This window comes from Protomyctophum parallelum (genome assembly GCF_964188405.1).
Source record: "Protomyctophum parallelum genome assembly, chromosome: 16".
In the NCBI taxonomy this organism is placed as follows: domain Eukaryota; kingdom Metazoa; phylum Chordata; class Actinopteri; order Myctophiformes; family Myctophidae; genus Protomyctophum; species Protomyctophum parallelum.
The window spans coordinates 20,891,839-20,905,692 of record NC_139711.1 but is presented as its reverse complement, the minus strand read 5'-3'; the positions used below and the strand labels follow the sequence as shown (position 1 = coordinate 20,905,692).

The 13,854-nt window shown below is 42.1% G+C and overlaps 1 protein-coding gene across 9 annotated transcripts in view; it reads left to right on the top strand.

Annotated features, from left to right (window-relative positions):
- The window catches only part of limch1b (LIM and calponin homology domains 1b), a 161,407-nt gene that overhangs the window by 54,799 nt on the left and 92,754 nt on the right, over positions 1–13,854 (top strand). For all 9 annotated transcript variants that reach the window (XM_083786082.1, XM_083786090.1, XM_083786083.1 and 6 more), the window contains exon 2: positions 12,574–12,644. In XM_083786082.1, coding sequence (XP_083642208.1) covers positions 12,574–12,644 — 71 coding nt within the window. The remainder of the gene's footprint in view (positions 1–12,573; positions 12,645–13,854) is intronic.

Genomic DNA, 13,854 nt, shown 5'->3' with positions numbered 1-13,854 from the left:
CACAGTCACGGAAACCTGCCTGTCTCCAAACCTCACATTACCGCTCGTTAATGTGGGACAGGTACTGTACTGTATAGCTACTGTACTGAGGGAATGCCCCAGAAATGATCATCATGATGAGATGTTTTAGACATACAGGAGGCCTCATGAGTCAGGACGGGAGGCTGGCATTCAGCCCGTTCATAGGAGGACAGTGTTTACTACACTGTCACACTGCTCACACCGCTGGCCTCCATGAGGATTTCTGTCAGGAAAACAAAGGCACTTTGATTTGGCTGTTCTGTCGAGATAGACGTCGCAGGGCGGGTTTTATTGAGTTTGTTGGAAGACGGGGGCAGTCCGCTCCGTGTAGGAGAGACAACGGACCGGAGGCTCTGGCCTTGGGATCCCCCCAAGGGATCGTTGACCCTACAGGCCAACGAGGGTGCTGCTCTACACGTTGTTCCGTAGGTGAGTGTGTTAACCTTTAACCCATTTCGGCCTGACGTCGAAATTTAAAACATGTCTTCTAAATCCTGACAGTTTTCTGAAATACCTCATGTTTCTATATCAGTGGTGCTCAATATTTCATGTCAAGGACCCCCATAAATTATATGTAATTGTCCACCGACCCCCATTTGAAAATGTGTTGTTCCAGTGAGCTCCCAGAAGCAAAGATTTGAGTTCGCTCTGAAAGAATATATATATATATATATATATATATATATATATTCAAAGATTTGCGTCACATTTTCTAAAATAGCAGACCTACAAGCTCTTAGTGTGGCACTCAGTGTACTTTGAAGTACCTAAACTGCACTTTAGCAACAGGTGAAACAACCACAAAACCCAAGTTCAACTAAGTTCAACTGGATTTATCTTTTTTTTATATCTGTTTGGGAGTTTCACTTTGACTCATGGCGTGGTCAGTTCAGGGATTGGTTTTGGTCTCACAACACTGTCTCTCTCAAAACATGATTAGAGTGGCATCTCTTCTTCAGAGGTCACACATCTGAAGCTTGAATGTCACTGCTTTATTTTTGTTTAAAGTTAATCAAAGTTCAAACACGGACAGTCACACACTTTCCCCCCCATGGGAGTAGGATTTTGGCAAAAGCTAAATTGTATTTCTGCTTACTCAAGAGTTCATTCATGCTGTTTGGGATTCCAATGGAGGCTTCCGTTCTTCGCGGACAACAAAGTCACAGAAACGTGACGTTTTCTTTTTTTTGCCATGTGAATCCATGAGAATGGCCTGTGTGTCTGGACATAACCGGGGGGGTCCATTGGGGAGGGAAGTGTACGGGCGCTAAAAAAACAACCGGCATCTCTCGTTTGATTGTTTGGGAAACAATGCTAGCTGCATTCCACTGAAAACAACAAAGGCGACACATTCCCTGGTCTAATTGAGTCCCCTCAACTGAACTATCTGAACCCTGCCGTGGGTTTTAAAACAGAGGCATTGCGTCCAGAAGTTTCCAGCAACATTTGCGGGACCTGTTTTTTTTTCTACTGAGGTGTTTGTTTTAGTTTGTAGAGATAATAGTGCAGGTTACTCTCTCACGCCCGTCACAGTGGATCAGGAGATGGGGAGCGACCTCTTGGGGAAATGGAAGATTCCCAGGTTCTATACTGTGCTTGACCAAGAGTCAGACAGTGACTTGGTCGCTCCCCCGATGAGCAGGCTTGGGTCTTGCATGGTTTCCTCCGCCATCGGTGTGTGAATGTGTGCGTAAATGTACAGTAATGCACTTCGCAAAGCGCTTTGGATAAAGGTGCCATTTACTATAGTTTCAAACAGCATACTGTACAGTTCATAATTATTAGTGTACATGTGCACATGTGTGTGCACTGTGCACGCTAGAACGCGCCCCCTAGATTCAAGAGAAGACACACCTAATCAACCTCGCGTCACCAGACTTTCCAAGACGCAACAAGTACCCAGTGGTCTAGGTTTACTGGCGCCCAACCACCAACACCCCCCCCACCCCCTATTTTCATGCCGTGTCACGTACCGTGCCGAATCAAATGGCTACTGCAATGCATAACAACAGGACAGCTTTAACTGTTTATACCTGAGCGCACGTAGCCTATACGGTAAGCATGCACACTTACAGCAGTAGGCTATGGCTCCAGTAGGCTACACTGCTGCTGTGTGGTGTTCTGCAGTCTGCACACAAGAAGAATGCCTCCTCCTCCATCAAAGAACAGATTAATTCGTCCAAAGCAAACTTTTTAGTTTAGCTATAGTATGCAGTAAAGTTATATGTTTGTCTGACTATTTTTAAGTCTACTTTTGTGTTTGTGTCTAAAACTCTCACACACTATTTAACAATAGGCATGTGTGCATGCCACGATGCGCACATGCACACGCGTGCGTGCGCACGGGCATGTGACGTCATTAAAACGCCATGGTACCAGTAAAAACACCATGACACCAGTGTTGATTTCGTCGACTAAAACTAAGACGAACAATGTTCGTCGACTACCTTTTTCCACTGACGAAAACCAAATGGAAACTAAATGAAAACTAAGCTATGATGACTAAAACTAAGACTAAGTATACTGTCAATTTTGTCAACAAATAAAAACTAGACAAAAATGTTAGGAAGGGAATAGTGGACAAGAGATCCAGTAGAAGTCATTTTACACATGGTTTGAATGCTGAAAATAGCCGACCTACGAGCTTGTAGATAGGCTATTTTCAGCAAGTCATTACGACGGCATCAAGGCCCGCCAAAATACATTTCAGTCGACTAAATCAACTGTAGATTTAGTCGACTAAAATCCTACGATATTTAGTCGACTAAAACTAGACCAACACTAAGATATATGGTGACTAAAACTGAAATGAAAACTATTCAAGAGACTATGACTAAAATTAAAATAGAAATGTGCTGCCAAAAAAAACACTGCGTGACACCACCGAATGCAACTGAAATGCAGTTGTTGCTGCTGCTGCTACTGTTCTCCAAAAATAGACCGGCCTTTCAATGTGAAGGATATAGCGCAAACTCCTTTTGCTGCCTATCTGAGGCTGGGCTTCCTGCTGTGTATCTCAGAGAGGCCACGTTATCCAGAAGGGAACCAGCTAACCTCTCCGAATTAGCCACATTACGATGGTCCGGGTGTTGATGGACAACAGGCCTGAGAACAGATTAGAAGCCTTTTAAAGTGGCCCGGACGGTTAGCTCACCTAAGGACATGATACCTAAGGACATGATCCACCCCTTCCTGCACACTTAGATCAGCAAAACACAGAGCACCTGTCTCTTCCTCCTTTATGACGCTCCAAGTGTACTATAGACTCTTCTCCCTCTTGACTCCCCCAAGCTGTGGAATGACCTCCCACCCCTCAGTGAGGCCTGCTCACTCGTTCCCCATTCCCCACTGATTATTCAGAGTCTATACCTCCCCCTCTCCCCGTTTCCTTAAATCACCTTCTGTTGCCTGTTTTGATAGTTGCTAGCTATGAACATGAACTGAATGTAGGCTCCAGACTTCCCCAAAACAAACTGGTCAGGCTCCTACTTGGGCCTCACCCCCCCGAATCCACCTCACCCCTGCCCACTTTGACAGGCTGGAATGGCTTAGGGTCGACGACAGAGTACAGCACCTTGCAATGGGTCTGGTCCACAAGATTCGATACACCACCAAGATACCCATGTACCTGTCTAAATACTTACTTAATGTCAACGAAGTTCACACCCACAACACCAGAGAGAGTGCAACAAACCATGCACAACCCAGATTCGGCACAAACAAGGGACTAAATTATTTTCGCTCCTATGCCACCAAAATGTGGAACGCCCTACCAACAGTCATTAAGACATGCAAATCCCTTGACTCCTTCAAAACCGCTCTCAAAGGGCACCTACGGACGGCTGCAATTCGAAACTGGCCCCCGTAAAGATCTGAATCCCCCCCCCCCCCATTGCCCACCCCTTTTGTTTTCTCTGCACTATTTTTCAATAGCTAAAAGCATAGCATAATGCTCGAAACACCAAAAGGGGGTTCCACCCGCCCAGAACGTGTTAACACATTCTGACCTGAGATCAGATTCATACGAGGTTTCCACTGGACACACACTGGTCTGATTAACCCATTCTGACCTGAGATCAGATTCTAGAAATGTCAGTCGCTGTTCGATTTTTCAAAAATACAGTAGCAGACCTACAAGCTTGTATCGCGCCACTCGGTGGCGCGATATGAGCTTGTAGATCTGCTATTTTTCAATAGCTAAAGCATAACATGATGCTGACACCAAAATGGGTGCCCGTTCAGAACGTGTTAAGCTTGCCCATTATGCTGCTTTTGCTGTTTTTTACTTTGAACAATTCTGGACATACGAGGTTTCCACCCGACGGAGGTTATTAGTAGTCATCGGCCTCGGGGTCATAATGGGGTTTCTGTTGAAAAGTGCCACAGAATGAGAATTGAATTGCCACCTGAAATAGACGGCTGTCTGTCAACAATGACTCACATCCATCATAAGAATGTTCCTCCTGGTTTTTAACAGCAGGAGTTTCATGTGGTCTTTGTGTCTGGAGTGGCTCTTATGGAAGCAACAGATGGTGTGTGTGTGTGTGTGTGTGTGTGTGTGTGTGTGTGTGTGTGTGCATGCGTGCGTGCGTGCGTGCGTGCGTGCGTGCGTGCGTGCGTGCGTGCGTGGAATATCCTTAGCAGCAGCAACTGCAGTCTCTCTGCCAAACAGTAAGACGCTGTAATGAGAAAAACATTTTTTTCTATTTCCATTTTGTTACAGTCCAGACAGAACAGAGAGACGTGTTTTGCATGTTTGTGGCCTGAAATCCCTGAGAGGCATAGGCTACTATATTAATGTGCACGGCCCTTAACCCATTTAGACCTGAGGACGATTCTACAAATGTCTTCTAATCTAAATCATGACAGTTTTCTGAAAAACCTATATTTCAGTCAGTGGTGCTCAGCCTTTTTCATGTCAAGGACCCACAGAATTATGTGTATTTGGCCGCCGACCACCCATCTGAAAATATGTAGTTCCTGCAGGGACCTTCCAGAAGCAAAGATTTGAGTTAAAAACGTTCGCTCTGAAAGAATAGATATTCAAAGATTTGCGCCACATCAAAAATATAATATTTTTCAATAGCTGCTCAAGTATAACATAATGCTTAAAACACCAAAAAGCGTTCCCGCCCAGAATGGCTTAAGAGGGATAGTATACTGTATATATAGCACGGCACATTAAGCAGCAGATCATATTATGAGGAAACGGTAATGGCTGGGCTATTACAGACAATTAGGAACCATCTACCTAAGGCTTTTCCTCAATTTAATTTGTCTCTTTAAAAGCACAGAGTATAACCACAGAATGGAAAATAACCAAGGGGGGGCGGTTTTGTCATGAATGAAAAATAATGTCCGTCTGGGACGAGGCGCTGTCTCGCTGCACCTGCTATTCCCAGCCCTGTTGCCCTACAGCGTGCTATAACCCGCTCTGAACGGAAACCCCTTTTGGTGTTTTAAAGCATTATGTTATACTTTAGCTATTGAAAAATAGCAGATCTACAAGCTCATAACGCTACGAGCTTGTAGGTCTGCTATTTTTGAAAAATCGTACGTTTTTACATTTTTAACTAAAATCCTTGCTTCTGTGGGGGGGGGGGGGGGGGGGGGCAATTACATGTATTTTTGGGGGTCCTTGGCATGAAAATGTTTGAATTTTCAGAAAACTGTCACGATTTAGAAGACATTTGTAGAATCGTCCTCCAGGTCTAAATGGGATAAATAACCTGCTCCCAGGTTCTTTTAGACGTCTAATGTCTATGTCGATGTACTGTACTCTATACTGTAGATGTTCAATAGCGTTATTGGTTGATTGATTGAATACTTTATTAGATGGAAATGCAAACAGCAGGAGGTACAGTCATATATACTTGGTCTAAAGGATAACCGTAACCCTAAGACTTGTTTCCATTGAGGTTCATCAACATAGCATGAAAAATAACACCAACTTACTATATCATATACAAATCACTATAGAGCGCCGCAGCCCCGCCCCCTTCCATGACGACGCCAGGCCCAGGAAATAATTCCCAATGCATTTTCCCCGTATAGACATTTCAAAAGAATGTCGTGACAAATCATGACAACAAACACAATATTTTGGACCAAACAAATAATTACAAAGAAGAAAAACAACAAAAAAAAGTGTTGTAACCTGCCGTTTTTTTCCCCTTCTTTCTACTTATTTGCTTTGTCCGCGGTGTAAACTTTTTGAAAAGTCTACGAGGAAAATGAACGGGGAATTATTTTCTCTCAAGGGGGGGGCGGTTGTTTTTGTTTTTTTTAAGGCGGGGATTTTTCTATGGGAGAAGTGAGATTTACCTCCCCCTTTGGCCTCCTGAAAGGTGGATTTTCAGGCATGTTTTGAAGGACGCCAGTGAACCACATTTTCAAAGGGATGGTGTCAGGGCATTCCATACTTAGGTGGCATTGCAGTAGAAAGAGAATTGACCCATGTTTGTTGTTCTATAGGAGGGTGCTACATGATCCTTGTTGTCGTTGCTCCGTCTAGTATTGTGGTTGTGTGGTTGTGGCTCACTTTTGTGAGGTATTTAGTCAGACTAAGAGAGGTGCACGTTGGGCACTGGCCTACTTGGAACAATGCAAGTTGGAGATGCATGCCCCAGTTATTGTCTCCACCAGGCCGAAGACATGGGGAGAGAGTATGTTTTGCACTCCGTCCGTCCGTCTGTGTGTGTGTGCGTGTGCGTGTGCGTGTGCGCGTGCGCGTGCGCATTTTTCACATCTTGTACAGATTTTATCCAAATCTCACGCAAATCACTACACATGATCTCTATTATCATGTGATCAAGACGGGTCTGATTGATTTCTCATATTCCATCCTGATTGGCCTTCCAATGTTTTCAGGAGTGGCCCGTTTCGTACTATGCCAGCCATTTATTGAAAACACAAAATGTATTCATTAATTTCCATAACATTACTAAGCATTATCAATATACTATTACGTCACAAACAATCCTATCCTGGTGGAGACCTGTGCCCCGAGGGGCACTTTGTCTACTTACGTCTGTGTCCCTTTTATGCCCATATAGCCTAGTTCTTTGTCAGGCATGCCCAAATATGGAGTCTATGCAGATGTCAGAACATCATTGTGATGTCACAACAGTTCAGCTCCATCCATATATGGAGATCTAGGTGTGATCAGGTGTGATCAATTGTCTAATTTGGGCCCTGTCCTGTGCGCCAGCCCCTCCTATATACAGGTTTGTTTTTAGTTCAATGTTCGTTTTAAAAACGCCATTGACAATGAAGAGAGGTTAATGTTTGTTTTTAGTTCAATGATTGTTTTAAAAACGCCATTGACAATGAAGGGAAAATCACAAACACAAACATTAAATCACTGACACAAACATTAAATGCCATTAACAATAAAGATAATTTAATGTTTGTTTTGTCACCTTTTGTTTTACATCACCATTACATCACCTAATCATAGCAACATGAGTTAGACTTTAATATTTTAGCGCCCCTCACTTCACACGGGTTCACACATTTAGCTGGGGCCACCCTGGAACCCCAAGGACCCCACTTTGAGAACCACCGATTTGGAGGCAATGTGAAAATATCACAGCATTATGTAATAAATAATATATTTTTCCATTCAGGGTGTTTGTGTCTTGGTTTCTTGTCAGCAGTGTAAATAATGTAAAATAGCGACCGTGCCAAATATGTCGAGGCACGTTGTTGCACCAGCATGTTTTTACCCTGAATACCCTGAATCAAACCAAAGCAAACAGATAGTGGAACAGACAGTTGTGCAATGGAGAGGAAAAAAATACCTCTTTCAAGTCCATCCATCATCGTTCAGCTTCACACAGAGGCAGCTACATCAAGGTCAGGTTCATCCACTCAACTCAGTTTTGTGTGTGGATATAAATTAATATATCATAATAGTCTAAGGGCAATTGAGGAGACTCTCAGTGAAGCTAGATTGCCCTGGACTATGTGAATGTGATATTAATTTATATACAGATAGAGTCTCCTCTCAGCGAAGCTTGATTGCCCGCCTAGACTATTTGATATTCATTTATATACTTAGTCTCCTCTCTGTGGTATTTTTGACTGGTTTTTGTAATCAGTGCGTTGTGCAATTAATTGCATTGTGGCACTTCAGAGCACACTGATTGTTCAGCTACTGTATTTCCCCTGTAGTGTCAGGGTTGGGAACTCTTGAAATACAAAAAGGGGTGAAACTGAAAAAATGAAAAACAAACTCTGGTTTGGTGGTTAAGAAGGAGACGGGGGGGGGGGAAACAAAACACAAACTCAAGCTCAATACATACTGTAATATTGTCCAAATAAATTACCACGAGAGGAAATACCACAAACCCAAACAGCTACTGGCTGTATTTGTCCTATATATAGGGCTGATATGGCACCTGGCCAATCAATGCATGGCGCATATCACCCTCCTGGCACCTCCTCCTTACCCAGGGCAAATACAGGCTATGGGTGCTGTACTGTATGTGATAAATCCTTGTACTGTATCATGACGTGTAGGGTGATGATGATGGCTCACCACGGGTCACTTGTTATTTTGTCTCTGTGACAGTCAGGCCTCGCATGCACACAACAACAGACTGCTGTGTCACCTCACTTTTGTGTGGGCCACGGCATGAGAACAATGTCCAATTCACAAGCTCCTGCCACTGTGTGGTGAACTGTGGCAGAGAGACTATTGGCCCGATGTACAGTACATACAACAGTACAGTCTCCCTCCTCCTCTCCATTAGCAGCTAGTATAGTTTAAACTGGAGCTCTCAATGCCTCTCTCTCACAGCAGTGCAGATCATGCCTACTGTATACTGTCAGCTGACGTTGACACACAGCAGTTGGTATCTTTTGTACCGGGTCCAAATCATTCCACTTGTGCCAAGGAGCTGAGAGCAACACACGACTGTAGCCCGAGCCAGACACTCTGACCCACACACACACACACACACACACACACACACACACACACACACACACACACACACACACACACATACACACACACACACACACACACACACACACACACACACACACACACACACACACACACACACACACACACACACACACACACACACACACACACACACACACTTTTCTTTCACAGCTGTATAAATAAATGTAAGTGAATCAGTCTGGAAACTTAATCTTGTAATTGTTTTGGCTTCCCTATATAACCAGCAGTGCAGTGTATGAGGCCAGGGCTCCTTTTTTCTCCCCACCTAAAACAGACAAAATATTTGAGCTGTTTTTACAAAAAATGAAATTGGGTTAGCAAAAAGGAGGGATTTTCTAAAAGAAGGAGGAAAAACTAATTTTATTCGGTGTGTTCTTCTAGGGAAGCAGAGAGCGAGGAATTAGCAATGTTTTAATAGCCTACTTTATTTTCATTTGGAAGATATGTGTGTGCATATTGAGTTCCATGTCATAAACTGCTCTGATTTCTTAATGGAAGGCTCCTGTTGTCCTCCAGCGTAGGACAGGTCATATAGGTCCTGACTTAACTAATTTAAACCCCTTGAAAAAAACAACAATAGCAGATGTACAAGCTTGCTGTGACCTTGTAGTTTGGCTGTTTTCACTGTTCATTGTATGGAAAAGTACTACTGTATAGGGCAGACATGACCTCGACATTTTAAAGAATGTCTTCTAAATCCTGACAGTTTTCTGAAATACCTCATGTTTCTATATCAGTGGTGCTCAATATTTCATGTCAAGGACCCCCAGAATTATCTGTATTTGGCAGCGGACCCCTATCTGAAAATATGTTGTTCCAGGGACCCGGCCAGAAGCAAAGATTTGAGTTAAAAGCGCCATATTTTCAAGTTTTTTCAAAAATAGCAGACCTGCAAGCTCATAGCTATGAGCTTGTAGATCCCATCCAACATTAAACGATATCATCCAACATTAAACGATATCATCCAACATTAAACGATAAACACAAGACCAACATTATACAACATGAAAATTCTCCACAATGCAACATTTCAAGTGAAGTGTCACCCACTTCTAGATGCTATCTGACTGTCACAGAACCTTAGAGACATATATTTTTTTTTTACGATCGTTATTGAGACAGGTTTATTGTGTTAAAGTCTTTAGCCATGTCACAAGGGCGAAATTAGAACAAATCTCACTGCCATGCGATGCACTGTTTGTTCAGGGACACATGATGTGAACGGACGCACACACACACTCACACACACACACACACACGCACCAAACACACACACACACACACACACACACACACACACACACACACACACACGGCCTGCCATGCAAAATACATGCAAACACATTGCCTCTCCCCCTCAAAGAGGCAGAGTGACTACTAACCACCCATTAATCCTCTGTCACAACCAGTTAGTATGGCAATGCTGCATGGTAGGGATGATGGCAGCTTATCTCAAGCTTTAGCCTTTGTGACTAGAGTGTGAGACTTGATACACACACACATCTCTCTCCCTCCTGTTTCTTGGATGGACGGACGGACGGGAACGAGGGGGTGTTTGTGTGCATCATTCTCTTGATTTGTGCGTCTTCTATTCTGGGTTCGTCGATGGACCGCCGCCATTTGATGTCGTATTGTAGTCATTATTTTGGCTGGATGGGACGGATGGAGGCTGGGTCTTTGTGGTGTTGTCAAGGATATGAAGCCATTTACCATGTTAATCTGCTGCTGGCTTGCATGTAATAATGCTTTATCTATTTACCCCCCCTTGCTTTTAGTACCTTTCTGTTACGCTATTAGATGTTCCAAGTAAAATGTATCACCATTTAACGCATTAAAACCGGGAAAGCAGTGTTATTTTAGATTTTTAGAATTATTCTGTTCAAAAATAGAAGATACGTGTACAAGCTATAACATCTGCTAGTTTTGAAAAAAAATATATATATATTGAAAGTGTTGGGAAATCTTGAATGGAGGGTATGCGCATGCATAAAGAGAATGGCAAAGTGAGTTTAAAATATTTTAACGTTGTTTAATGCAATTAGATACTGTAGGACTTTTCTGTTTGGATGTATTGGGCTGTCAAGGCCAGAAAGTAGTTTTTTGCCACTCAGTAGGCGTTCCCGCATAACTTCCGGGTATGATAATGATATCACGCGCAAGGCCTCTATCATTTTGAACTACGAACATGTTTGAGGACTATTCTGATTTGGAAGGCATTTGTAGAATTGGACTCAGTTCTTAATGGGTTAATCAGGGTTGAAATCAAGAGATTGATCAAGAGATAGTGTGCAGTAGTGTCTGAAGCTGATAAAAAAACGAAAGTATTAAATACTACAAAGCACGTTGCATACTTGTTTTTTTTTTGCAGTTTTATTTGTGCAAGCTTTGTAATTTGCTTGTTTTGACATTCACGGTGGCTCTTATCCAGAGTGACTTACAACGTACAACAGTAGATCATTCACTGTGGCTCTTATCCAGAGTGACCTACAACGTACTAGATGGGAAGTCTAGTAAGTGTAAGTGGCATGAACCCTAGTCAACAAACTACAGTAAATAGGGATGGGGTTTTTTTGCTCCCGATCCGATTCTGATCATTTGATTTTGAGCATCTTGCGATACAGATTTTTCCCGATCCGATATTTATATTTTATAGAACACGTTTATGCCACATAACAATAGTACAATATCCAACATCAAATAACCCATTCTGAACGGGAACCCATTTTGGTGTCAGCATCGTGTCATGCTTTAGCTATCTAAAAATAGCAGATCTACAAGCTCATATCGCGCCACCGAGTGGCGCGATACGAGCTTGTAGGTCTGCTATTTGAAAAATCGAAGACACTTTTAGAATCTGATCTCAGGTCAGAATGGGTTAATAATGAAACTGTCAGGATGTAATAGACTTTTTTTTAATCTGATCTCAGGTCAGAATGGGATAAAATATCCAGTCTAATATGATGATATGGATATAATATTGATACTAGGGATGTCCCGATTTCTGATCACCCGATCCGACCGGGACAAGCCTAGCTACAAAGTATGGACTAGGACAGCAGATATACATCAAACCTAGCATCATTCTAAACAACATGCTATCTAAATAACACACGTGACTTCTTTTGGGCAACCAAACAACGTGCGTCGATCTGTCTAAAAAACATACACGGCACAATGTGAACAAGTAACCAACAGTGGTGGAAGGAGTACTAGATTGTTTTACTTAAGTAAAAGTACCAATACTGCAATTTAGAACTACTCTACTCCTACTACTACTCCTACTACTAAGTAAAAGTACGGAATTGAAAATGTACTTGAGTAAAAGTGCAAAAGTATTGGCATCAAAATGTACTTACAGTACTAAAAGTAAAAGTACTAATATTGCAGAATGTCCCACTTCACAAGTTCAAAATGTGTACAAAGTCTATTGTCTATTGTAGATCGGCTATTTTCAAATGGCCAAAATGTATGCACAAAGGCACAACATACTGTATGGCATACTGTACATCAAAGCTGTTGATCATATCTTGGAAACAACACCAACATCTCTCTCTCTCTCTCCCTTTCCTCCACAGGCTGTGACAGGCAGATGCTTCGGTGACAGAGACTTCAGGGGAGGATTGGAGAATGGGATTCTGCTGTGCGAGTACGTCTTTGACTTCTCACTCACTGTGCATTTTCAACTTCACTATTATACTCTGATCTGACTTTTATTTTGTCTTATTTATTGCGTGTGGCATTTTAGTAGGCCTATAGGGTTGGATTGCTTCATAATTATGACCTACTGGGCAGCAAGGGGAAAAAAAGACATTCCTAATTAGAAGAACATTTCCAGTAATATTGTTTTATTTATTAAACACCAAATATTAAAATATTGTGCATTTTGCATCCCAAAACGCAGTTCATCGTTAAGGGACGCAATAAAATAACGACCTCTGCATCCGCGGGATGCACTACTGTACTACTGTATTGCTTTTTATTCTAGTTTATTTTGCTATAGATTTAGTTATAATAAGCATTTCTTCTTCTGTTTTCTACATGAATATAACCACATTATATAATAATAATAATAAACTTTATTTATAGAGCACCTTTCATGACACGTGTGCAGGCTGTGCAGCGCAAAGTGCTTTACAAGACAAATAAAGTACAAAGTATATAAAACTAAAAATATCAACAACATAACAATCAAGGCACAATAAAAAATTAATATAAAATGCCAAAAACACCAAACAACATCACAAAAAAAGCTAAAAGATCAAACAACATCACAATCAGGGTCACAATCAGAGCAAGATCAGTGAAAGCATAGGACAGAGGCTTGATAAAAGAATGCATAAAAAAGACAATGCAATAGGTAAAACAGTGAGTCAACAAAAAATTGAAAAAGGACTCAGCCAAATGCAAGTGTAAGAAAGTGGGTCTTAAGCTGTGTTTTAAAAACATCTAGGGAGGTTGTCAGTCTAAGGTGCATTGGAAGTCGGCCCGTGGAAGGAGAACGCTGTTTCGCCATATTTCTTAAATGGTTATATAAAATGAAATGGGAGTTAAATGCTGCAATTTGTAAAGAAAAAATTATGGCAAAATATGACTCCTAACGTCGTTGAAGTGGGACTCATAAAATGTCCTTGGGACTCATCTATCCCTGCATCCCGGGACTCATTACATTGAAAACCTGTTTACATCACTGAAATACTGAAGATCTTTATAAAACTCCTTGGGGATCCCTGTTTCCATGTCCTTTACAGTTACATACAGTACAGTACATTAAGTTTGCCTGGAGGATGCGGAGGACGGACAGTCGGACACGGTGTCATGCCTGTCGTTGGCATTGCGTTTGAACCTACAGTCATCCC